This window comes from Nothobranchius furzeri, chromosome 18, assembly GCF_043380555.1.
Source record: "Nothobranchius furzeri strain GRZ-AD chromosome 18, NfurGRZ-RIMD1, whole genome shotgun sequence".
NCBI classification, from domain to species: Eukaryota; Metazoa; Chordata; class Actinopteri; order Cyprinodontiformes; family Nothobranchiidae; genus Nothobranchius; species Nothobranchius furzeri.
In genome coordinates, this window is record NC_091758.1 from 19,521,541 (window position 1) to 19,548,444 (window position 26,904).

The following is a 26,904-nucleotide window of genomic DNA, read 5'->3' on the forward strand; positions in this document are numbered from 1 at the left end:
GCAGAAAAACGCGTGTATATTTTGATGAATGAACTGTATTTAGATTTTAAGTATGTGGGAGTAAAAAGCAAATATTTTAGAAAGCTTAGACAGCTCAGAAACTAGAGGATTTTCCACCAAATTCTTCAAGACCGATGAAACTAAAATGGTGGTTGTGAAAAAACGGTAACAGATATCCAAATGGCATGTCACACATGTAAAGTTCAACCTTACATGATCCATTTCAACTTTGATGTTTTTGCTGAGATGCAAGTCTGAGCTACAGAGCTCCAAAGAGGGCTAGGTTTTCTCACTTGCTTTGTCAAAATCTCCTATTTTTGAATGATTTTTCTCAGCATCATAGTGTGCTGCAATAAAAACATATATACAAGTTTTTCGGTATTTACTTGCATTCAGTGTAAGCAACACAGCAAATTCCTGCAGAATTTGCACTAAGAACAAGAGCACTGGCACATGAAATCATATCGCAAACCAAAAGCACTCCTAAAGCTTCGTCCAGTGTTTGAAGTCCTGAGGTTCATGCATATGTCCCCTCTGCTGCTCATGAATAATAAACAGACAACTGAAGGCAAAGTCTAAACTCCATCCTCAGCGGCGCTCTCGCCTCCAATAAATCTCACTCATATTTGCTCCGTGAATCTGTGTCAGTAGATCATTAAGCTCTGAAGGCCAGAAGAGCTGCAGACAATAGATGTTACTCCACTTTAGCCTTTTTTGCTCCCCCAGTTTCCCAAATTGTCTTTATTATCTGTAAAGGAAGAGAGGAGCAAATGCTGCCAAACACAGGAATGCCGTTAGGTGGAGAGGAAAGTCAGAAAGCCATTTGGATTTCTATCTTATCACCTTGGTATTTCCTAATTGACTCTAGGATAAAAACACATAAATGTAAACAGATACAAATGAATGTTGGTGCATGAGAGACACAAAACACTTATGGTTGAGTGTAGGAGAAACAATAAGCTCTGTTTTCACGTGGCTTCTCTGAAATTAGTCTGGTAAAAACAGCCTGGAGTCGTGTGTGTGTGTGTGTGTGTGTGTGTGTGTGTGTGTGTGTGTGTGTGTGTGTGTGTGTGTGTGTGTGTGTGTGTGTGTGTGTGTATCGGTGTGTGTGTGTGTGTAGCACTAGAATTTCTAATTTGCCCAGCAGGGTAATAATGAGCGCTAAATTAATTGAACAAGCTTCAAATGGATACTTGCCTTAAAAATAAAAATAATTAAGCTGAAAAAAAAAAACTACAGGAAGATGAAAGAAGGAAAAATAACCCTAAACCACAGGCAGAAGGTATTTTTATTATTGTTTCTGGTTGGTTACATGAAGACTAGTTAGTTTTTGACTGATTGGCTGTCCCCTCCACCCTCAGACCTGTGTCGTCCTACACGTGCCTTTGACAGCTCAATAATTGACTCCTTATCTTTTATTAATAGAAGGAGCCATCAAGCCGTGAGGCTGTGTCTTGGCTTCAGGCTGTTTGAGACAAAGAAACGTCAAATTCTGACATCTGTTCCACGCTTCGCTGCTGCCCCGGCCTTCTTATTAGCCCGATACGCTACAGAGGTGTCCCTAATATAACTCTGACTCGACCTGGAGAGCAGAGGCAACACAGTCAAGATGAAGAATGCATTGGTTCATTTAGGGGGAAATGTGGGTTAAAAAGCTCCAAATATTTTAGTTCTTGTGGAACAATAAAAAGGTGGTGCTGGTCCCTGTAGTCCAAAATGATAAAGACTTGTATTTCTTCATGTGTGAAACTCAAGGGTCTCAATATCTCAAGACACAGGTTGAGTTTTAATCAATCGTCTGCTGCTTTAGTAATGCTTTGTTTGTTTAGTTTGGCAAAATGAGCAAAGAACAGATGAGTTCTAGAGAGAAGTCACCTGTGATGGATGAAAAGAACAGAAAAGCAAATGGGACAGGAAGGATTTTTGTTCTTGTGATGGATTTGTTTTACTTTATTAATTATTTATTTTAGAAATGCCGTACCTTCCAGACTGAGCTGTTTCAGGGCTCTGTCACTTTAAGAAGATGAGCTGAAACTGGCCACGCCGACCCAACGCCACTCAGGCTGCTATATGCTGAGAAGGTTCGATAACCAGGAGGGGCTCAGAGTAGAGCCGCTGCTCCTCCAGCTGCTACATTACCCATTTGTGACATCACATACAGGGACTTTTTAAAACGTCTTGTTTTAGGCACATAATAACACTAGTAACTCACAGAAAAAAGATGGACGTATATTTTTCATGTTTGGAGTGTTTATAGTGATAGCAGAGACTAGGGCTGGGCGATATGGCAAAAATAGAATATCACGATTTTTCCAATATTTTATCACGATTTCGATTTTATCACGATTTTTTATCCATGAATAGCATAACTTCAATTGCGTATTAAAGAAGAGAAACATTGAATAAATAAACATTTATTCATATTAGGGATAATCAACACAGTGCTAACACACATATTTTAAACTCACACCAGAGATGATAAAAGCCCTGAGAGAAACAATTACAAAAATCAGTTTTTCTCATTTTTCAAGTAACTTAACATAAATTAAAATCGTAAACATAGTTAAAGTGCAAACATGTCAATTGCAAACGTATTGTGCAAACATTAACTTGTTCAAAATACTATGTAGCTCCCAGTTACTCATGTAGTGGATAGTTAAGCTCAAATACGGCTCTGATGTGCGGCTGGACCAGAGATCGCTTGTGGTAGCAAAAAACTGCGCATTCTGAATATTTTCTGCAACAAATCTCTAAATAAAGTAAAATTTTCCAGTGCAGATTGGAGACAACCCATAGAAGCACTGATATGATCTAATTTCAGAGAAAAATAGAACAGGTTAGATGCACCTAATAAATAAAATTACTAACAAACTCAGGAATCTTTCTTTGCTTCACTGTTCTGGTGCTGAAAATATCACTAATGCAGATCAAAGGAGATACACAGATGAGTGCACCTCCTATTATTTGGAGACTACATTTACTGCAGCTGGCAGAGATTGTTTCTATTGATACACAGAGTTTACAGAATCATTTTAAATGTTAATAGGGGAAGACTGCAGGAGGGAGCGGTAAAATACAGGGGGTCCCCAGCAAAAACAAGAAACTTTACGAGTCTGATGAAACCCGCTGGTTTTCCATCAGGCAGTCACGGGGCAGCTCCAACGACCCAGTGACCGAGCTCAGTCCGGCTCGGCAGAGGGTGAACGAGCCGAGGCGACGTCGTGCTCTGCTTAAGAAGAAGTGTTATTTTCCTGCTTCAGAAGAAGCGTCCAACGTGTTTTTACGCTTTCTCCGAGACATGTCACGTCGCTAAGTTGTTAGCGCCGCGCGCTAAGGAAACCCTGCGTTCCTCTTCGGAACGAAAACCTCGTTGTCGCTCAGCCGCGGCCGAAGCCATGTTTGTTCACAGACAGGTGAAAACAAGCGGGGCACTAATATATTACTATGACTCACTCTGATTGGTTAAGGGTCAAACAAAGGCGTGTCATTCGCCTGAGGTAAGTTCCATTTTCATTCAGAGGCAGAAATTCAACAGCAGAGCTGTGAATCGTGATAAAAAGGTCTCTCAAAAATGACAGACCGTCAGATGTGTAGATCGTAAAACGGTCTAAAATCGTCATATCGCCCAGCCCTAGCAGAGACCCACATGCCAAAGGTGAATTTTGCATAACATGTCCAATTAGAGATATTTATCTACTACTTTTTTAATTAGGATGCTAACATTTGCTGATGAGTCCATATTTTATGGTTTTGAGGACATTTATGAAAGTCTTCTATAAATGAATGCTCCTTTTGGTGGTACTCTGGCAGTCACCTGTGTTTCTGCTACCAGAAGCTCTCATTAGATCTATATCAACTAGTAACTCCACTGATCAGCAGAAGTCATCAGGTCGATGTATATCAGTGAAGATAAAAGAAAGGCCAACTTTTACTGACCCCTGGAGTAAAGAAGCTCCTTTTAGGATCAATAGCAGCTTCGCTAGCGCACCTCCAGCACGGACGGACTGGATGTTCTTGGTTAAGGGTGTTAAGCTCCTGCAGACACAGAAGCCTCAGAGTGAACTGATAGCAAAGCAGCAACTCCTTCACTAATATGAGCTCTGCAGGGGAGATAAGGATTATTGAATGTGCACTCAAGCAAACACAAACCTTCATGCTTCAAGCTGATAACTTGGAAACTTACTTCGTTCTGCAGAGGCAAAGGCAGATGGGGGGTGAATAAAAAAATATAGAAAATATCATTTTTGAAATGAAAATGAATTCATGGTTGAGCAGTGGTTGTCACTCTGGTCAGGATTAATCTTCTGAGGGTTTGACGCTCACTGACCTTCATAATGACTACTAGCTATTATGATAGGAATAAATACCAAGGAGCATCAGGGCTAGTGAGAGAAAAGCAAAACAGTCAAAGTCAAAATGTTGAAAAATAGTTGAAATATTTTACAGAAAAAGCCTTAATATTATTTTCAGGGAAAAAGTTTAAAAGTGGCGTGTTTCAATTATTTCCCTAGTTAGACTAAAAAAAACACCTAGTTCCAATAAATCAACACCATAAATAAATGAGCCCACCACATAACAGTGACATAAAGTTATGAGTAATAATCATATTACCTGTTGTATTCTACACTCACCTAAAGGATTATTAGGAACACCATACTAATACGGTGTTTGACCCCCTTTCGCCTTCAGAACTGCTCAATTCTACGTGGTATTGATTCAACAAGGTGCTGAAAGCATCTTTAGAAATGTTGGTCCATATTGATAGGATGGCATGTTGCAGTTGATGGAGATGTGTGGGATGCACATCCAGGGCACGAAGCTCCCGTTCCACCACACCCCAAAGATGCTCTATCGGGTTGAGATCTGGTGACTGTGGGGGCCGTTGTAGTACAGTGAACTCATTGTCATGTTCAAGAAACCAACTTGAAATGATTGGAGCTTTATGACATGGTGCATTATCCTGCTGGAAGTAGCCATCAGAGGATGGGTGCATGGTGGTCATGAAGGGATGGACATGGTCAGAAACAATGCTCAGGTAGCCCGTGGCATTTTAACCATGCCCAATTGGCACTAAGAGGCCTAAACTGTGTCAAGAAAACATCCCCCACACCATTACACCACCAGCAGCACCACCAGCCTGCACAGTGGTAACAAGGCATGATGGATCCATGTTCTCGCTCTGTTTACCCCAAATTCTGACTCTACCATTTGAATGTCTCAACAGAAATTGAGACTCATCAGACCAGGCAACAGTTTTCCTGTCTTCAATTGTCCAATTTTGGTGAGCTCGTGCAAATTGTAGCCTCTTTTTCCTATTTGTAGTGGAGATGAGTGGTGCCCGGTGGGGTCTTCTGCTGCTGTAGCCCATCCGCCTCAAGGTTGTGTGTGATGTGGCTTCACAAATGCCTTGCTGCATTCCTCGTTTGTAACGAGTGGTTATTTCAGTCAAAGTTTTTCTTCTATCAGCTTGAATCAGTCGGCCCATTCTCCTCTGACCTCTAGCATCAACAAGGCATTTTCGCCCACAGGACTGCTGCATACTGGGTTTCCCCTTTTCACACAATTCTTTGTAAACCCTAGAAAAGGTTGTGGGTGAAAATCCCAGTAACTGAGCAGATTGTGAAATACTCAGACCGGCCCATCTGGCACCAACAACCATGCCACACTGAAAATTGCTTAAATCGCCTTTCTTTCTCATTCTGACATTCAGTTTGGAGTTCGGGAGATTGTCTTGACCAGGACCACACCCCTAAATGCATTGAAGCAACTGCCATGTGATTGGTTGATTAGATAATTGCATTAAGGAGAAGTTGAACTGGTGTTCCTAATAATCCTTTAGGTGAATACATAACTCTGAACAACTTCAGTTTAAAGAAAAATAGTTAATTCTGACTGGATTGACAGGCTAATGACTAGATTTAGAAGGGGCAACACTTTGTGCTTAAAGCAAAGACTACATTATAAACCTTTAAAGTCATTTTTCCATTACATGAAAGGTTACAAATAGTTTTTGAGCAAGTAAAACAGCAGGTGTAACACTTTTAGTGCAGCAGCTTTACTAGCAAGGATGTCTCTTTATTTCTGGTGGAATTACAGGCATTGTGTTTACATGCACATCAGAAAACTGTATTGCCCTAAAAAGAATTGAGTTGTTTTTTTTTATTACATGTAAACATGTTAGTCTGGCTGAAGATGGACTGGTTCTACTCGAGCTGATGCACCCAGATAATGCGGTAGCAATCCGAATACACTCTGCATATGTAAACAGGTCAGCTGAGCTGAACCAGTAAGACGCTTGCATACCGGTAGTGACAAGACCACGAAAGTGGTCTTCTGACAAGACCATCGTGGCAAAGCAACACGCGTAACACCATAAAACAGGACAGTACATCAATGGCGCCCCCAAGGGGTGGCCATGGCCACCCCTTGACAATTGCTGCCCCCCCCCCCCCCCTTCCCCAGCAAAAGCCAGTGCTAATAAATCATACTAATGTTCACTCAAACCAATAAATTGATCTTATTTGTTCAAGACATAATAGTAAAAAATATATATACAATTAATGAGTAAAGAAATAATCAGAATAAAAAAATACATATGTTTCTGCTGCTCACCATTTTTTAAAAGTTTTTATCTCCATAGTTTTTTGGGAACACAGCAACAGGTGAAATAAGCTAAAAAATATATAAGTTTTAAAATAAAAATTTAAACAACACATTAAATAACTGAATTGTATTTTTCTGAAAGTTTTTTTTATTTAAGTTAAATGTTTTGGATACGTACTGTTATTTTTTGTGTTTTTTTTAAATATAATTGAATAAAGGAGCAATGCAATACAGCGCCACAGGCTAAACTTTCCCAGAGTTAAATGGACCAATTTGGTGTGCCACCCCAAAAATGTCTTTGGCCTCATCTGGCCACCTGTATCAAAATTTTTTGGAGGCGCCCCTGCAGTACGTACCAAATAAGCTGTGCTGCAGCGTTGTTGCTGTACATTCCTTCAGCCATTGTGCATATCCTGTCATTATTCCATCTGCTTCACTCCCCCAGCCTCTGTTTACTGCTTGTGTTGCTATAAGGTAACCAGAAGAATGCCGACATGAAAAGGGGAATGTCGCCACCTACAGTACCGGAGTAGAACAAACTTTATTTGAGAGGCTGGTTTTCTAATGTGCATGTAAACTAGGATAAAGACTCCTAGCTTATTACAATAAGAACGACGTGGATCGACTTAGATGTCGGTGAGAGCGCATGTAACAGCACTGTGATGTTAAACTGTTAAAGTGACAATGTGTAGTTTTTACCATTAACCTCTGGAAATATCCATCAAAATGTTGTTGAAAATGAATTAAATGATGCCCAGTTGTTGAAAAACATTGGCAGCTTTGTAACATTTAGCCATAAAAACCGGGTCTAAATTACATGGGAGCGGGTCTAAGTCTTTGGGCGATGCCATATTAGAAAAAATAGAAGAAAAGATCTTTTCTATAGCGCCTCTCAAGATAAAAATCACGAGGCGCTTCACAAAAACAAAAATGTAGAAATATAAAAAAGAATTTAGAAAATGATTAAAAATATATTTAAAATGAGCAAAAAATAGACAATTGTGATTAAAAATGTAAAGAAAGAGAGCGAGAGAATAGATAGGGAAATCAGGGAAATCAGCGGATCCTGAGGAAGGTGGAACAGGTGGGGAGAGCAGAACAGGGAGAGGGTGAAGAAGGTCACACAAAAGCCAGCCTGAACAAGTGAGTTTTCAGCTGCTTTTTAAAGGAGACCACTGAGTCCACTGATGTCAGGCTTGGGGGGGGGGGGGGGGGGGGGGGGGTTCCAGAGTCTGGGGGCCACAGCAGCAAATGATCTGTCACCTTTGGTCTTTAGCCTGGTGCGCTGCACAACCGGTAGGCTTTGATCACTGGACCTCAGGGACCTGCTGGGGGTGTAGGGACTAAGAAAATCACCAATGTAAGATGGTGCTTGTCCATGTAAGGCCCTAAAGACCAGAACCGGGATCTTGAAGTGAACCCTGAAGTTGACTGGCAACCAATGAAGCTGGAGGAGAAGTGGGGTGATGTGGGTGTGTTTGGAGGACTTGGTCAGAAGCCGAGCACAGGCATTCTGAACCACCTGTAGACGGTTCAGGGAGGTTCTGCTCAGACACGTGAAGAGAGTTACAGTAGTCTAAGCGTGAGGAGATGAAGGTGTGGATAACTGTCTCAAGTTCAGAGCGAGACAGAATGGGACTCAGCTATTAGACGCCATGTTTCCTTACATTACAAAGTGCATTAACAAATCTTTGCCAGTCATAAATGTTGTTTTACACATTTACTTCTTTGCTTGTTGCCAGTGATGAAAGGGAGTCTGGTTGTCTTTTTGCTAGAGGTGAAACAATCTGAAGAAGTACTTGTTCGAAAACTGCACTCTCAGGGATCTTTTTTACCCTTATGCCATCCGTTGGTAAGGTCTTACTCAAACACAAAAATATCGCTTGCATGCAATGATTTAGGTATACACTGCCCCGTCACCAGAGAAAGTACACACAGTCACTTTAAGCTAGCATTAGCACGACTCACTGTAAAATATTTAAAATTAGCATCACTCTGGCCAAATTTTATGTGTTTCTCCAAACTGTTTCAGCTTAACTATCGTCCAGTGTAATCTGTCTTTAACTATGATGCAGCAGGCCTGCGTGCAGGAAAAGATGTAAACTAGATACAGGAGTATCTCATTTTTAATCCATAATGAATGCAAAACCCATTAAAAATGCAGAACGGGATACATGAATAACTACACCTTCATCAGATCAGAGCAAGACTGACCTAGAATCAGTTCAAAACCACCATGGATCCTTTTTTCTCCACAGATACCTATGACTGCAGTTGCAAGAGTGTGCAGGATAAAAAAAAAGGTGAATTAGTTTTGAAACGAGGGATGAAAGTCAGAAACGGGGAGCCTGGAGATCGACTCTGGAGGCTGAGAAACATCAAGCAGCAGAGCCAACTTGTAGGTTTTGCAGAATCCAGGGAAGAACATCAAGTGATCTGTATCCTCTAAGAGGATGGGGGGAGGGGGGGGCAGAAAGAGGAATACAAATGAGAGCCTTGTATGCAGCGATGTGCAGCACGCAGCTCCACTCCAAGTGCCGGACACCCACTTTAATTATCTCTAGGTCAAAAAGTCAGAACATTTCCTGCTTGCCGTGTTAAACCTCCACATCCAGCACTTCTGTGTGGTCGCCCTAAGCATACAGGATGTAAAAACTAGCTTCTGAGATTAAGACATTAGCAAAATGTTCAATCAGGTAACGGCGATGTCTTTTTACAAACAGCAGAGTCACTTCGTGGTGTCAGAGTTCACAGCTTTACCTCTGGGTGAGTTAAACAAACACTCACAGCACCATGGCAGCTGATCTGTGACGTCCGAGATAATGATTTTCAAACCACTTGAGAGTTTGTAAACAGGAGCTGTAATTACACAAGTTAGCAGAGTTCTTTTGTCGGAGTAATTATAGAACAAATTAACTGTGCACCCAAATCAGCAAAATTGCATCTGCGCTCAGTTGCATTTGGCAAGATCTTCCCTCGCTGTTGTGACAGATTCCTGTTCTAGGGGGGCAGCTGTAAATGGACATACGAGGCACTCTGTCCATTTATATCAATGTTTATTGACTAAAGTGGATGAGAGGATCAAACTGCAGCCATGCACAGTGCAACTATTTCAATCTAATGCATGAACATTTAACAGGCGTCTGTATTCTGTGGCTTTAGAAGATGTTATAAACCCATTTTTAACAACGAATACTCAGATAAACGCCATTACTTTTATTTGATGGCTGCCCAATAATCTGTGGAAGAAATATATCTGATAATTCAACAATTTTAATATAAATAAGTCAATTTTTGAAGAGATTTTAAAGGATTTTGAATGCAGCTTCAACCTATCATTAATCAATGTTCTTCAATTAATCAAAAAGTTATATAGTTCTAACGCGGATTAAATGTTTTTCCATTAATTCATAAAAAGTAAGAAGAGAATCAAAATCAAAAGTAATGATAAAGCTGCTGCTAGAGGCTCATTTGGGTGGGCAGTTGCCATGGAGACACTTCAGGTCAGGAGGAAAGAATTCCAGGCTGGTCTGAGATTGAGTGGCTTGGCTGTGTGAACTCTGACCTCTGGGGGGATTTGGGAGAAAACTTTAAGTCCTGAGAGATGGACCAAATCACAGAAAACTAAAACGTTTGGACGTATAAATTGTATAAAACGTATAAAGTTTGGGAGTAGGACTCAAAGTGTGGATTGTCACATCTCTAAATCCTACAAAACTTTGTGTAAAAACTTGTCATTTTGAGGTCGTTTTTAAAATGTATGCCTCTCAAACTGCTAAACCAGCACAATATGGTTTTATTTGTTCATTAGATTTTTTTTTCAGTTTAAATCAATATAAGTTTGACCACTTTTAAACTGGGACTGTAAAAATTGCAGTTCCCCCCTTGTCCACTAGGGGCTGGCTCCAGAAAGGACCAAGTTCCCATTGACTCCCATGTTAAAAAAAAAGCCAATTTCGCAGCAGAAATAAAAATGTTTACAGCCTGGTTTAAAAAAACTTTTAGGTTTATTATGTCAAGTTTACTGTCATGATAACTCTGAGGGGATGTATTTTTTTTATAACTTGACTGTTTAGATGTAATTAAAGCCTGAAATTCTGAATTTTAGGGGCGTGCCCATTCATTTACAGGTGTCAGATGAGCCTTTAGCGCTAACCTCACTTACTCCATGGAAGGCCTCAACCTCAGCCTCACATTAAAAGTGTTACAGCATAGAAGGACTCACTAAACCATGGTTTTCTGGCTAAACGCGCCCACCAACCTCTATTAGCTTCGGTTAGCTCAGTTAGCTCATAGCTACATCAGCTCAGAGTTTAATGGGTGTCAATTACCTGCCCCCACTCCAGCCCTGCAGCTACATTTTTGTATTTTCCAGCAGTGACAAGATGTGTGGCACAGCCAAGATGCCGGTGTTGGGAGCCGCCCACTTGACTTTAATTCAGCTCTTCAAAAACCCACTGGTGATGGCGCTGAGGCTCTGTCCGTCTTATATATACAGTCTACGGGTGGATCAGGTTCCATTTCAGTGGAAAAATGAGATTTCTACAACATTTTTGTTTTGTTTTACGTGTCACAGGAATCTGACCTTTGTGGATCCTTCAGCTAAGCTTTCCTGGTTCCATTACAGAGTATTAAATCATCAAATGTTTAATATTTGCATAAAAACAGCAAACGCATTGATAAATAAGGTTATATTACGCACTATCCCAACACCCTGCTCAAAGAAGGAGTCTGTGCTCCAAATGATGCTCTTAACTTTGCAAATAGTAACAATAAATACTTTATTTCACTGAAAGGGCTGATAAAAACATCTCCACTCCCTGGCCCGGATCTGGATAAACCCAGATGTTTGTAGTTCTCAGACACAAAGATTTATTTGTGTTATTTTAGTCGATGGCTGCGCCGTGGAAGATTAGCAGGTCTAACCTCAGCATCCAAGAGGTCACCGAGGTCGTGTTTTACAGGCTGGTAAATCGACGCTTTTCTTCTGACAGGCGGCGATAATGAATGCTCACTCCTACATGTGTCCGGGCGCACGGATGAAAGGTTTCTGTTGCTGGTGGCAACCACCGTGTCCATCCGTCCACTGGAAACGTGAACAAGGAGCAACGTGACTCAGACACACAGATGCCAGAAGTGGCGCAGCAGCTCTCCTAATTATTCCAATATGGTAAACCTTAGCACTACTCCAGGTTTTCCAAAAGGAACCTGACCTACATTTCTGCTGCGTGCTCTCAATCCAGCCTCAGCGCGCTGAAACAGCTAATTCTGACGCTGGCCGCTGCATGAGGAAAACCTTACATTCGTCTAAAGAAAAACACCGGATAGCCGATGCTTCTCCTGCTAATGCCCCAAACACTGTTGCTATGGAAATCAGTGATTATTAGAGTTCAAGGATTTCCCCTGATGAAAGAAAGAAACAAACGGTGGTAGTGGGAGCGAGAGACGAAGCTTGGTACAGGAACTCACGTCCCTTTAAGCAGGATGACAGGAAATAAATCAGGACAGAATTCTTCCAGCGTGTCAAACATAAACACGGTAATTTGTCTTATCGCATCCAGCTGAGGTGCTGCAAGGACATCCATCCAGGAAACATGGTTCGTTATCTGTGTGTTTGTGTGACAGAGGAGATGTTTCTGTTCCGAGCACAAGGAGTTCAAAAGGGATCGCTGCAATCCACCTTAAATGTGGTCCTGGACTAGGAAGGCACATCAGAACATTTTATCCAGGAACACACAAATCAGGCCGAACATCAGCTCCGTGAGCGTCACACTTCCTTTAGACGACATTAAGCCTCGACTGTTGGTGAGCAGCTTCGACATAATCTCATCTGCATCTGGCACTAAGTTTTGACACGTCTCTCCCTCCCTCTCTCCCTCCCTCTCAATGCCTTTTCAGCCTGTTAACCTCGTTTTCTGCATTACTCTGTAAAGTGCTGGAACACGGGACAAAGTAAACAGGCCCAGAACGCTTCGTGTAATCACAGAGCTATTTCGATAATTTGAGCCACATTTGGAAATAAGGTCACCTCGGCAGTCTACAATGAGAGAAAATCCCGTTTTACACGATGATGCTCTTTAGAAATGAACTTCATCTATTAGCAGAATTGAGATGGAAATGAGATTTGGGGATTTAGGTTGCCATATAAAGCGGAAATGTAATGATGGGAGCGTTATAGTTGTCTCAGGGGGGTTAAAGGGATCAGCTGTGGTGTCTTGGTGGTGGTGTTTTATTTTGGTTTTGACTTTAGGTTGAGGTTTGTGCATCTTATGGTCTTTTGAGTCAATTCCACAACAGCTAAGAAGTAGAAAAATGCAAATAATCCTCATGTTAAAAGCTAAAACCGGTTTTGGTTTTCTTTTGTATTCTGTAAATGACAATCATTTAGATAATTAAACCAATTATTTTATTTCGTAATGAAACTGCATCGTTATTAATGTCCAGTAAAACCTGAGGCATGCTTTGATCAGTCACTTCCAGTGACTCATTTTGCATCCTTCCTTCGTTTTTAAATTTAAAAAGAGAATTTTATGGGAAGAAAAAACTAAAAATGTGATTTTAAACATGGACTCATAAGCTGAAATAGTCTGCAGGGTTGGAGTTCAAGCAACTTTTTTAAGCTGAAGTTTGGGTGATTAGCCGTTTATTTTTTTCACTGACACATTTTTCTGCACAACACCTGCCAAAACCTTGCATTTTTGTCCTTGTAGATTTATTTTGAAAGGATCATAAAGTGGAAACAAGAGCCATTAGTGAGCATACCTTTCTCTGTTCATCCTGTATTTACTGAAAGTCTTCATCCAGACCACGTGCACGAAAAAAAAAACATAAAACAGGCAGTAAGGGTGCGTTAATTAGATCAAAACTACTAAATAACGGCTTGGGTCTGATCTGCCTGGCAACGGTGTGTTCATGGACTGAAAAATCAAACCAGATTTTTGAGATTCTGGCTGACTGATCAGGATCAGGCTACATGTTTTTAGCATATCCCAGTGATACGCCTGTTTTTAGAGTCTTATCTTGTTTTTTCCATTCATTCCCCTTTTTGACCAGAAGGCAGCACAGAACGAAGCAGAGAGTATTTTTACCTGCAGATTGGAAAACAGCAGCAGAAAACATCAACTCCTGTAATACACTCCATGAACCAGAGACTGTTGTAGCTTAGCAGCAATAAAACTTAACTTTACTGAGTAAGAAACGTTCACACAGAGTCAAATAAACCGAGTAATTATTAAGTCTGACTTTTTTTAATAAGCCATTGTTACGTCACTCTGGTGCAGCTGGATGCACATCGGCCTGTTTTCTGTCACTCTGGAGTTTTGGCTACAAGGCCTGCAGCATCATCATCATCGCCCTTGAAGTGCACATTTATAACCACTGGTTGAACTCTGAAGGGTCACGTTCTAACCTAATTAATGTGGCTTTTCAGTGCAGGATATTTTCCATTTCTTCTTCCAAATCTCAATAAAAACGTATTTTAGCAAATATCAACATTTGTCAAAAGATCCCATTTCTGGGACCTGAACAGATAAAGAACATCCACAGCTCAAACCAGGATATTTACAACAATCTTGTGTTTCTGTGTACTCTTTATCAGCTGACAGACGGACTTTTTACTGCAGCTGATGTCCCGAGCTCGCTCTTTCAGCTCAAGAACACCAGCTTAATTTAAAGCAAACAGCAGATTTTGTGCACACAGAACTGACACAGGCAGCCACGCAGAAACCTCGTCTTGCTGCTGGTGTCGTCCAGTTGAGAGGCTAAGCAGATATTATCAGCTTCACGGAAATCAAATATTGTCTGTGGGGAAATAATAGGAGAAAAAAAGAAAACAAGCAGGCACCGAGGCATGAAGGAAGTCAGGTGGAGGCAAAATTGATCGACCTGCAGAATAACAAAGCATCTCAAATGCATTGTGTGTGTGTGTGTGTGTGTGTGTGTGTGTGTGTGTGCGTGCGTGCGTGCGTGCGTGCGTGCGTGTGTGTGTGTGTGGTGAAGAGGCGACTACCCTTTCCCGTCCCACCCCTACTGTCCTCCAGGCCACACTGCAGCAGTAAACTGTGTTCTGGACTTCTTACATAAGACTCAGACCAGAAACAGAACAGCTGCTAAAATACATAAACAACCACTGGATGGATTGTTGTTAAATATTAATTAAATCTAATTTAATCCCAATCCAAGATGCAACAACTATTTAGTCAGCTATAAGGGAATAATGAGCGTTGACAGTTTGGACACTTTTAAAAATCAGCTAAAGACCCTGTTATTTAAAGCTGCTTTCACCTAAACCTTTTATTTTCTTATTTTTAACTCAAATATTTAATCTTTCATCTGTTTATGAAAATTTATAATTTTATGACTTTATTTTTTCTGATGTTGATCTAATTCTGTTTTGAGAGCATTTTGATTTTATGATAATCTGTTTACAGGTGCTGGCCAGTAAATTAGAATATCATCAAAAGGTTGAAAATATTTCCGTAATTCCATTCAAAACGTGAAACTTGTACATTATATTCATGCAATGCACACAGACCAATGTATTTCCGATGTTTATTACGTTTAATTTTGATATTTATAGGTGACAACCAATGAAAACATCAAATCTGGTATCTCAGAAAATTAGAATATTCTAAAGGCCAATGAAAAAATGTTTGTTTCTCTAATGTTGGCCAACTGAAAAGAATGAACATGAAAAGAATGTGCATGTATAGCACTCAATACTTAGTCGGGGCTCCTTTTGCCTCAATAACTGCAGTAATGCGGCGTGGCATGGACTCGATCAGTCTGTGGCACTGCTCAGGTGTTATGAGAGCCCAGGTTGCTCTGATAGTCGTCTTCAGCTCCTCTGCATTGTTGGGTCTAGCGTATTGCATCCTCCGCTTCACAATACCCCATAGATCTTCTATGGGGTTAAGGTCAGGCGAGTTTGCTGGCCAATCAAGGACAGGGATACCATGGTCCTTGAACCAGGTGCTGGTGGTTTTGGCACTGTGTGCAGGTGCCAAGTCCTGTTGAAAGGTGAAGTCTGCATCCCCATAAAGTTGGTCAGCAGCAGGAAGCATGAAGTGCTCTAAAACTTCCTGGTAGACGGCTGCATTGACCCTGGACCTCAGGAAACAGAGTGGGCCAACACCGGCAGATAACATGGCACCCCACACCATCACTGACGGTGGAAACTTTACACTGGACCTCATGCAACGTGGATTCTGTGCTTCTCCGCTCTTCCTCCAGACTCTGGGTCCTTGATTTCCAAAGGAAATGCAGAACTTGCTTTCATCAGAAAACATAACTTTGGACCACTCAGCATCAGTCCAGTCCTTTTTGTCCTTGGCCCAGGCGAGACGCTTCTTGCGCTGTTTCTTGTTCAAGAGTGGCTTGACACACGGAATGCGACACCTGAATCCCATGTCTTTCATGAGTCTCCTCGTGGTGGTTCTTGAAGCGCTGACTCCAGCTGCAGTCCACTCTTTGTGGATCTCCCCCACATTTTTGAATGGGTTTGTCGTCACAATTCTCTGCAGGGTGCGGTTATCCCTAGAGCTTGTACACTTTTTTCTACCACATTTTTTCCGTCCCTTCGCCTGTCTGTTAATGTGCTTGGACACAGAGCTCTGCGAACAGCCAGCTTCTTTAGCAATCACCTTTTGTGTCTTGCCCTCCTTGTGCAAGGTGTCAATGATTGTCTTTTGGACAGCTGTTAAGTCAGAAGTCTTCCCCATGATTGTGGTGCCTTCAAAACAAGACTGAGGGACCTTTTAAAGGCCTTTGCAGGTGTTTTGAGTAAATCAGCTGATTAGAGTGGCAGCAGGTGTCTTCTATATTCAGCCTTTTCAGAATATTCTAATTTTTTGAGATACCAAATTTGGAGTTTTCACTAGTTGTCACTTATGAATATCAAATTTAAATGTAATGAACATTGGAAATACATTGGTCTGTGTGCATTGCATGAATATAATGTACAAGTTTCACGTTTTGAATGGAATTACGGAAATATTTTCAACCTTTTGATGATATTCTAATTTACTGGCCAGCACCTGTACTTTGTTTTATTTTATTTTGATCTATGTGAAGCACGTTGTGACTCTATGTCTGTGATAAGTGCTATATAAATAAAATGTACTTACTATCGATTATAGTTCATGGACAGCTTCATTAGTGAAATTAGAGCTCACATTTTTTTCATTTATTAGGTAATAAAATGATAGAAACAATTAATTTTCCTCCAAAAATTCTAAACAAACTATTTAATTTTAGGTAATTTTATAGGGATTTATTGTCAACCACAAATTAAAATGTTAGTAATTATTTTGTATTTAAACAATAATCTGCCGATTCCTTTTTTTGTGAACTTTAGAGTGTTTCTAGACATGAAACTGGACTGGAATTAATAAGAATAGGCCAGATTTCAGCCATGCATATAAATATACCTCTGTATATAAATATTTATATTTATATTTTTTTCTTTAAGTTAAATAACATGAATTATGTATGTAACCTTTGCAACTTGCTGATAAAATCTACTCTGCTATTTCCATCTATGAAAATGTCAAAAACATCTTGACTGAACATCATTTTTTATCACATTTTAATCTTTTAGTGCAATTTTGATAGATAAGTATTCAAATCCCAGTAGATATTGCTGAGTTAAATAAACAGATGTATTACTATAATTTAAGTTAGCAGAAACAATTGAAAACAGAATAAATATTTAACAAAAATGTTTTTTAAACAATCAAATCACAGTAAAGCTAAGTTGGAATAAAGCGAGAGCTTTAACAGAAAACATATTTAGCTCTTTATAATCAGACAGAAGCGATCAGGCTCAGAGTGTGTCGCATCTAAAACGGTCCAGGTGGAAACAAATTTTAAACATGCTCAGTATTTCTGATGGATGAAATAAAAACACTACAATAACCCCTACTATGTATTATGTGTGAATTTGTCAAGTTAAATGTGTTTTATTTAGTTTTATCTTTATTTATACAAAAATAAATGTGCTTGAAATGAGAATATGTCAAACTGCTACATCGAGTAAAATATGTGCAGGCACCATATTAGTCAATCCGATGTGGACCAGATCTAAAAAAAATTTAAAAAGTCTGAACAGATTAAATCTTACAATTCAACATTAGAGATGTATTTTGTTGTAAAGTGGTGCTGTTGTATAAATAAATTCCACTAAAAATGTATTATCATGGTCAACATCATGGACTTTGACAACTATTGGCCCCAAAGTGTTTTGATTTCAGTTGAAGCAGGTTTGTCACATACTGGGACCTTAAGTGGGCGTCAGCTGCATTTCTACACAGCAGATCCTTTGATGTAAAGGCTGAAATTTTTATTCAGCTTTCAAGAACTTTTTTCTAGATTTCATCCAATGTCATTTGGGGTCAAAGGAATTTCCCTTTATTTGTTGTGGGTGAGAAGCTGAAAGTTCCCGTTCCAGTTCAATGAAGCCGATCAACAGCATTTCAACCTATACGGCAAACATGTAGACCCACTGAAGCACATGATTGGAACTTTGTCAGCCTGTGGAGGCGAGGAATTTAAAATAAAGAAAGAAGCAGAAGGTGGAGGTCACATCCTCATGTCCCTGCAGCCTTAGTCGTGTTTAAGCTCACAAACATTGGTACAGATCAGGCGTGGAGTGCAGCCCAACAAGAACACAAAAAAAGGAACATTAAACAATGAGATGCTTTAACTGCCTCTCGATCGTCCTACTCTGAATTCCCACAGAGCGATTATCCAGCCAGCTCGGGGACAAAAGAGCAAGTGTCTTCTTGCAGCTCAAAGCGACATCTCAGAACTCTCGCCTCCACCAGGTCCAAATATGACGGCCTACTGGCTCCAGCTGCCACCCGAGGGCCCGTTCAATCCGGCTCTGTCTCTGAGATTGGCCCTAAACTCTAGCGGCACTTAGCCTCACTGCTCGTGTGGGCTGATGTGTAGAAATGCAACTGATGCCCTCGTCAGGAGCTGAAACGTGGCTCTTTGATGCTGGACCTTAACAACAGAGAAGCTTTGGTGGTAAAACTGGCTCTGTGTCTGACGATAGAAGCTTTTGAAGCTTCTGCAACAATTACACAAACATATTTAGATGCCAAAAATGGCCCGCTGAATACTCGTTTGCATGAAGGTGACACAACTTAATGATGCATTTCAAATTCAGGAAGTCAAACTGAAACTTCAGTGAGCAGCAGGAAGTAAGAGGGACATCCCTCAGTGTGCCCTTTAGGTTCCTTAGATTGGTTTCCAAAGCTATGAGCCCTGGTAGGGCGCCTTATTAAAACCTTCATGAGAACATTTCACCTGGAGTTCAACAACCAATTTTCATTCCACCAACATCTAAATTAGATGAGGGTCCCTACCTCAGCATGGAGCTGCACCGCACGTGTCCTGAAATGACCGCAGGAAATATGAGAAGCAGCACTTCCATAAGCCTCACACCCTAAAAGCCTCAGACCTTTGAGACCTACGAGCCATAGTGAGAGAGCTTTAAGGAGACAGAATTAGATGATACACTAAGTACTAATTCACTGACAGATCACTTAGAGGGGGCTCAGAAAATTCCTCAGATGAGGTGATAGACAATCCAACCATCAAATTTCCTCCACTTATCCAGGGTTGGGTCGCAGGGCGGCAGCCTAAGCAGGGAGACCCAGACTTCCCTCTCCCCAGCCACTTGGACCAGCTTCTCCGGTGGATTCCCAAAGCGTTCCCTGGCCAGGTGAGACATAGTCCCTCCGGCATGCCCTGGGTCTTCCTTTATGTCTCCTCCAGGTTGGATGTGTCCAGAAAACCTCCCCAGGGAAGCGTCCAGGAGGCATCCTAACTAGATGCCCGAGCCAATTCAACTAGGGATGCAACGATACCACTTTTTTCCAAACCGATACGATACGGATACTTGGATCTGAGTACTCGCCGATACCGATTACCAATACCGATACTTCTACCACGCAAAAAAATGCAATGATTTGGAATACAGATTTTATTTTCTTCTCTGCTTTCAACAGGAAAAGACTGTGAGGTACATAAAAAGTAAAATACAGTGGGGCAAAAAAGTATTTAGTCAGCCACCGATTGTGCAAGTTCTCCCACTTAAAATGATGACAGAGGTCAGTAATTTACATCATAGGTACACTTCAACTGTGAGAGACAGAATGTGAAAAATAATCCATGAATTCACATGGCAGGATTTTTAAAGAATTTATTTGTAAATCAGGGTGGAAAATAAGTATTTGGTCACTTCAAACAAGGAAAATCTCTGGCTCTCACAGACCTGTAACGTCTTCTTTAAGAAGCTTTTCTGTCCTCCACTCGTTACCTGTATTAATGGCACCTGTTTGAACTCATTATCTGTATAAAAGACACCTGTCCACAGCCTCAAACAGTCAGACTCCAAACTCCACTATGGCCAAGACCAAAGAGCTTTCGAAGGACACCAGGAAAAGAACTGTAGACCTGCACCAGACTAGGAAGAGTGAATCTATAATAGGCAAGCAGCTTGGTGTGAAAACATCAACTGTGGGAGCAATTATCAGAAAATGGAAGACATACAAGACCACTGATAATCTCCCTCGATCTGGGGCTCCACGCAAGATCTCATCCCGTGGGGTCAAAATGATCGTGAGAACGGTGAGCAAGAATCCCAGAACCACACGGGGGGACCTGGTGAATGACCTGCAGAGAGCTGGGACCACAGTAACAAAGGTCACCATCAGTAACACATTACAACGGCAGGGAATCAGATCCTGCAGTGCCAGACGTGTTCCGCTGCTGAAGCCAGTGCATGTCCAGGCCCGTCTGAAGTTTGCCAGAGAGCACATGGATGATACAGCAGAGGATTGGGAGAATGTCATGTGGTCAGATGAAACCAAAGTAGAACTTTTTGGTATAAACTCAACTCGTCATGTTTGGAGGAAGAATACTGAGTTTCATCCCAAGAACACCATACCTACTGTGAAGCATGGGGGTGGGAACATCATGCTTTGGGGCTGTTTTTCTGCTAAGGGGACAGGACGACTGATCCGTGTTAGGGACAGAATGAATGGGGCCATGTATCGTGAGATTCTGAGCCAAAACCTCCTTCCATCAGTGAGAGCTTTGAAGATGAAACGTGGCTGGGTCTTCCAACACGACAATGATCCCAAACACACCGCCCGGGCAACAAAAGAGTGGCTCCGTTAGAAGAATTTGAAAGTCTTGGAGTGGCCTAGCCAGTCTCCAGACCTCAATCCCATAGAAAATCTGTGGAGGGAGTTGAAAGTCCGTATTGCTCGGCGACAGCCCCAAAACATCACTGCTCTCGAGAAGATCTGCATGGAGGAATGGACCAAAATACCAGCTACTGTGTGTGCAAACCTGGTAAAGACCTATAGTAATCGTTTGACCTCTGTTATTGCCAACAAAGGTTATGTTACAAAGTATTGAGTTGAATTTTTGTTATTGACCAAATACTTATTTTCCACCCTGATTTACAAATAAATTCTTTAAAAATCCTGCCATGTGAATTCATGGATTGTTTTTCACATTCTGTCTTCCACAGTTGAAGTGTACCTATGATGAAAATTACTGACCTCTGTCATCATTTTAAGTGGGAGAACTTACACAATCGGTGGCTGACTAAATACTTTTTTGCCCCACTGTATATGAATGGAAATCATCACAAACTAAAATATTAGGTGAACAGAAATGACTAGTTACAGTGAAGCCATTTTCAAGCAACTGCATTGGTATCGGTTCCTGGTATCAGTTAACTTTTACCGATACGATACTGGTATTGGCATCAGTATCGGCACCGATACCAGTATCGTATCGGTGCATCCCTAAATTCAACTTGCTCCTCTCTATGTGGAGGAGCAGCAGGTCTACTCCAAGCCCCTCCAGGATGACTGAGCTTCTCAGAGCCTAGCCACCCTGCAGAGGAAACTCATTTCGGCCGCTTGTATCCGCAATCTCGTTCTTTCGGTCACTACCCAAAGCTCATGACCATCGGTGAGGGCAGGAATGTAGATCGCCTTCTGGCTCAGCTCTCTCTTCACAACGACAGACCGGTATAACGCCTGCATCACTGCAGATGCAGCACCAATCCGCCTATCGATCTCCCGCTCCATCTTTCCCTCACTCGTGAACAAGACCCTGAGATACTTTAACTCCTCCACTTGAGGCAGGACCTCATCCCTGATCTGGAGAAGGCATTCTACCCTTTTCCGACTCAAGACCATGGTCTCGGATTTAGAGGAGCTGATTCTCATCCCAGCTGCATCACACTCGGCTGCGAACCACTCTAATGAGAGCCAGAGATCCCGTTCTGATGAAGCCAACAGGACCACATCATCTGCAAAAGCTGAGACCCGATCCTCAGGCCACCAAAACAGATCCCCTCAACACCTTGGCTGCTCCTAGAAATCCTGTCCAAAAAAGTTATGAACAGAATCGGTGATAAAGGGCAGCCTTGGTGGAGTCCAACTCTCACCGGAAAAGAGCCCAACGTACTGCCGACAATGGAGACCAAGATCATGTAGGACCTAACAGCCTGTGTCAGAGGGCCTGGTACCCCATAGTCCCAGAGTACCCCCGACAGGTACTCCAGGAGTACAAGAAGTCCTCCATATTTCTGCTGAAGCTGATATTTAAGCTCATAAATAATCAAAGAATTCCATATAAATAGCGTAAAACTGACAGTGGTTTTATAAAATAATGCTGAATGGACCAATATGATATTTTGGATATTGAAGCAGTTCAGGACAGCAGCAACACGTTTGGGTCTAGCTGTTGGCTTATCAGTCCAGAAGAATTAAATTTCTACAAACAGAACCCGTTCAGGAATCTACTTAGAATCATTTATAGATTTGGCACAAAATTTCTCATCAAAATGACCAAAATAGAATTTCTGTTTAGGCAGATGGGAGAAGATGAAACAACTGCAGACTCTGCCTCCCATCAGGATGAGACAGCTGGTTAACAGATATCCAAACTCTGACAGGCAGCGGTCAATAGAGAGCTACAAGCTTTAAGAAAACCATCTTGCATCATTTAAATCGAAGAGCCTGAATGTTGGTCTTTATTTACAGTAACAGTTCCGCTATAATATCGCAGCTATTCCTGGAGATGAATTGGTCTTATTTCAGCTAAAAGCCATTTGATGTACAGTCTACTGAAGACATTACCCAAGAGGATAGACAGAAGCTTCAGAGAGATAGTCATCACTTAAAAGAATAAAAACACACATGCTCCACCCCAATTCCCACTTTAATTAAAGTTTTTTTACTGTCTCTAGTGGCTGACAGCAGCTGAGTAAAGTCAGACAGGAGGACGGTAGTCTGACCTCTTCTGATGAGGTTTTGGGTCACGTTTTCATGGCTGCATGTGGATTGTAATTATATGAACACTACATTTAATTTAAAGGTTATTTAAAGGTAAAATGAGTTCCCAAACAAACCTACCGATTTATACTGGAGGCGTGTTTAAGCTTCAAAACACAACCTAATTGAAAATAATGCAATTAATATGTGGATTTATGTATTTTTAGCAGAAAAAAACAGTAAGTTGTTTTGTCATTAATTATAAAAGATTGATTGTGGAAACAGACTATTTTGTTAAATCCTGATATCATGATTACTACCAGTGTTTTACATTATTTTAATTAGTATTTAATATTTTCATAAAAATTTTATTTTAGTCTTGAAAGATTTCATTGCAGAGGTTTTCTGATTAAATAAAACCAAAAGTAGCCACAGTACCCAGCTGAAGTCGCGGAAACGAAAGGCGTTTGGACATGGCTCTCTCTCGTTTTCCGTAGAAATGCGTGCTCCCATATGAGAGGGTGTGAGGGTAGCCTACAGGAGGGGTTCTGTGAGCGTGTTTTTGTTTGAAAGCTAGTTTGTTTTTGCAGGTTTGCCGTTGCAGCTTTGAGTACCTCTATCTGCTCATGTCTCAAAGAAAAGCCCAGTCTAAATCGCCCAAAGTTGATGCCAAAGCCGTTTTTGAGATTACTCCATCTTTTTAGTTTTCTTCGTCACAGCTCTGGTGCTAAACCCGCACAACGCCTCTCCACAAATGTAGAGCGCGGTGATTGGCCAAACCTAAAATAGTTCAGGCCAGTGGTCCTGCTGAGGTTACAATTAGGACTGAACGATTTAGGAAAATAATCTAATTGCGATTTTTTTCTTCAATATTGCAATTACGATTTAATTAACGATAATTTTCTCGAGGGGCTTTTCTCAATTTTCAACTAACAGAAGCAAAAAACTAATCTATGTAACTTGTACTGAATATAAACAAGTTTATGTACCTACATATTTATCTACATATCATATCAAAAATTTGTATTTGAAGGTGAAATCTTTGCAGCCAGGAGCGCATCCCTTGAAGGAGCATAGGTATTGCATCATCAGTGAAAACTGATTTGCAGGAAATTAGTGCCCAGTTTTTGATGTCCTGTCCATGCAGTTCAGTTACATTTATAGCTGTTAGCCAAAACTCTGAAGTTAAAGTCTCTTAAGGTTTTCTAGCTTTACTAAAATATCTGTCTGTACTTATTTGATTGATGGCAGTTTTTACTTTTTAATAAACTCCAAATGTAATAATTTGGCTCGTTCCTAATTCATAATTTGTAAGAATGTAATCGGCGATACTAGCATTAACATCCCTATAGGTTTTTCAATGTATATTATAGCATTGTGCTAACCACTCGCTGCCAGACAAATCACAGCCTTTGCGATTAGAAAATCTCCTTTTGTCACAACGCATTTTAATTGCATATGCAATTAATGTTCCGCCCTAGTTACAATGGAGTGTGGATAGACCGACCTGCAGAGCAAAATGTTTTGCTACTTCTAAGGGTTTGTCTAGCATTCTAGGCTAACAGACAACTTCAATAAACGAGAAAAAGAAGATAGCACAATTGTTTATTTTGAAGCCTCAAATTTAAAAACCGCCAGATGATTTCTACTCATCTGGAATTAAAAACCAATTTAAAATCATTCAGTGTTTTAGCCATCTTCCCAGAAAATAAAATTAAAGTTAAGATCAACTTTTTGATTTCATGAAAAAGTATGCTTTTAATAAAATAAGCTGATCTGCCACACATTCTCAAGGACTTGACTCTTTTTCTTCACCACCAGTGTGTGCATCATCACCTCACTGACACATAAAAAACACCCACTGCTTTAATTAGACACTTGCACAACTGCTCTCTCGTTGATTGGTAATTGGGTTTCTGCTCAGATATTAATTGAACAACAAATTTAATTGGCAATTAATTGTTTCCAGCATCTCAAAGAGACGTTTGATGTTGTTCTCTTCATCAGATCTTTAAGTAAATTAACCTTTGGGGCTAAAAGCATATTTGTTTTTGTCTGCTTTTATCTCTGATAAAACCAAAATGACAATAAAAGGATTGTTTAATTTAACTCTGTCAACCAGTGAGAGCCTAACCTGAGTTCGTGAGGGTCTCCAGGTGCAACCTGTAAAGATCTGCCTTGTGGCTGACCTCTCATGCAGCAGAAATCACACCTTCACAGCTGCAGCTGCTCTGATTGTAAGCAAATATTCAGCTGCAAGTCGGTGGTTTTCACACCTATGTTGCTCTGCATCTACGCGGTGCTGCAGACGCACGCCTGGAGGCTCGTTCCGGGGCCTGCACGGGCATCCGCTTGGCATCACGTTACAACTCTCCGGTGCGGCTGTAATGTTCTCTAATGACAGGCTGAGCTGCCAGCCGCGGATTTAAACTTTAAACAGACAAGGGCAGCGCCATGCCTGCAGCCTCTTACCTGGGGATGCAGTTCGGGGAGGATCCGTCTATCTCCCACGTTGCAAACAGGTTCATCGGTACCGGTCTGTTGAGAGCCCCGCTCCCGGGGAAGCTGAGGCGACCGCTCCTCTCCGCCATGGTCTCGGATGCGGCTGGGACCGTCCGACACCGAGCTGCGGGTTCGTAAACAGGACACCGGCGTGCTTCGCGTGTGTGAATGCGTGTGTTTCCACGAAGAAACGATCGTCGCGCGCTCACGTTCGATCAATGTGGACGGCGGAGGACGAGCTCATTTCTCCGTCCGTTTGGAGCCGGGCGGGCGGGTCGATGGGGGGGTCCTGTGTGCCAGGAGGGACTGCAGCGCGGCGGCTGGGCTGGACGCACCGACCGCTGGGCTGTTGTGCCAACCACGCTGGTCCCAGGGTATGACGGGTGGATAGTGCGCACCGCGGTGGCAGCAGCAGGAAAATACTTTTTCTGCTAATCATTGCGTGTAGTTTCACTCGGGACTGTCGTCAGAAAAACATTCACATTGTTGTTTTGCCATTTTATTTTTTAATGGTGTTTGCAAAGAAAGCTGGACACTGGCAAATGCTCGTTTTGTCCTCAACACTGATGAGATTGATTTGTTTTTCTTTCTCAGCAACTTTATTCTCTACAGTTTCAGTAACTACCTTCATGCCTCACTTCAGAACCCTGACTCTTTAATGAAAATAAGATTTTAACGCCCATGTCCACCAATTACCTAACTGGCTGCTGTGAGGTGAGAAGCTTGGATGTTGGGAGGGGCTCACAGTAGAGCTGCTCAACAACATCCAGAGCAGAAGCCTCCTTAAGAGTTGACAGGTGGTTCTATACTAATTTTCCATGATTTGACATCCCAATAGAAGACCTTTCGAAATTGATTGAAGCATAGTATTCCTGAAACCAACCTCTAACAGAAAATGAATGGATTTTTTATTTATTCAGTGTTTTAGAGACCCACATGCGTGGCAGCATAAAAGGATGCAAAAAGGCAGAGTTCCCTTTAAAAACCACCACAAAACATGAGTTTAGGCAGGGGTTGAAATGGGTTAGGGTTCATTCATGTCACAAAAGTACAAAAATGTATTTGTAAGTCAATGTGGCTGTACAGACGTAAAGAGCCAGTTTCATTCATCTCTGATATTTGAACAGGAAAGAGAAAACTAAGTTTGTTTCCATAAAGCACATTTTCTGTCTCAACAACAATGTTTAAGTAGGTGAAATATCTTTTGTTAGCCAGCCATCCTATGTGAATATATAGTCCTCATTGAACAGCGAACAATGCGATGTACTCACGATACTATTTATGCCTGTTTTTATTGTCCTAGACATTGTTTTTTTGTTTTTTTGTTTGTTTTTTACTATTGATTGTGTGTTTTGATTGCTGTTTTATCTGCATTTAATGACTGTTTATTTGTATCTTACGTTGGGAGGCGCTTTGGTCAGCTCCCGTGCTGTTTTCAAATGTGCCGTATAAATAAACTGGAATGGAATGGTACAGATGCCAATGATACGCTTTT

At 41.2% G+C, this 26,904-nt stretch overlaps 1 protein-coding gene across 3 annotated transcripts in view; it reads right to left on the reverse strand.

Moving 5' to 3' along the window:
* Positions 1–25,708, reverse strand: part of pacs2 (phosphofurin acidic cluster sorting protein 2) — a 74,542-nt gene extending 48,834 nt beyond the window's left edge. For all 3 annotated transcript variants that reach the window (XM_015969187.3, XM_015969188.3, XM_015969185.3), the window contains exon 1: positions 25,380–25,708. In XM_015969187.3, the coding sequence (XP_015824673.3) occupies positions 25,380–25,498 (119 nt within the window). In that variant the 5' untranslated portion in view covers positions 25,499–25,708. The remainder of the gene's footprint in view (positions 1–25,379) is intronic.
* Between the last annotated feature and the right edge of the window lie 1,196 nt (positions 25,709–26,904).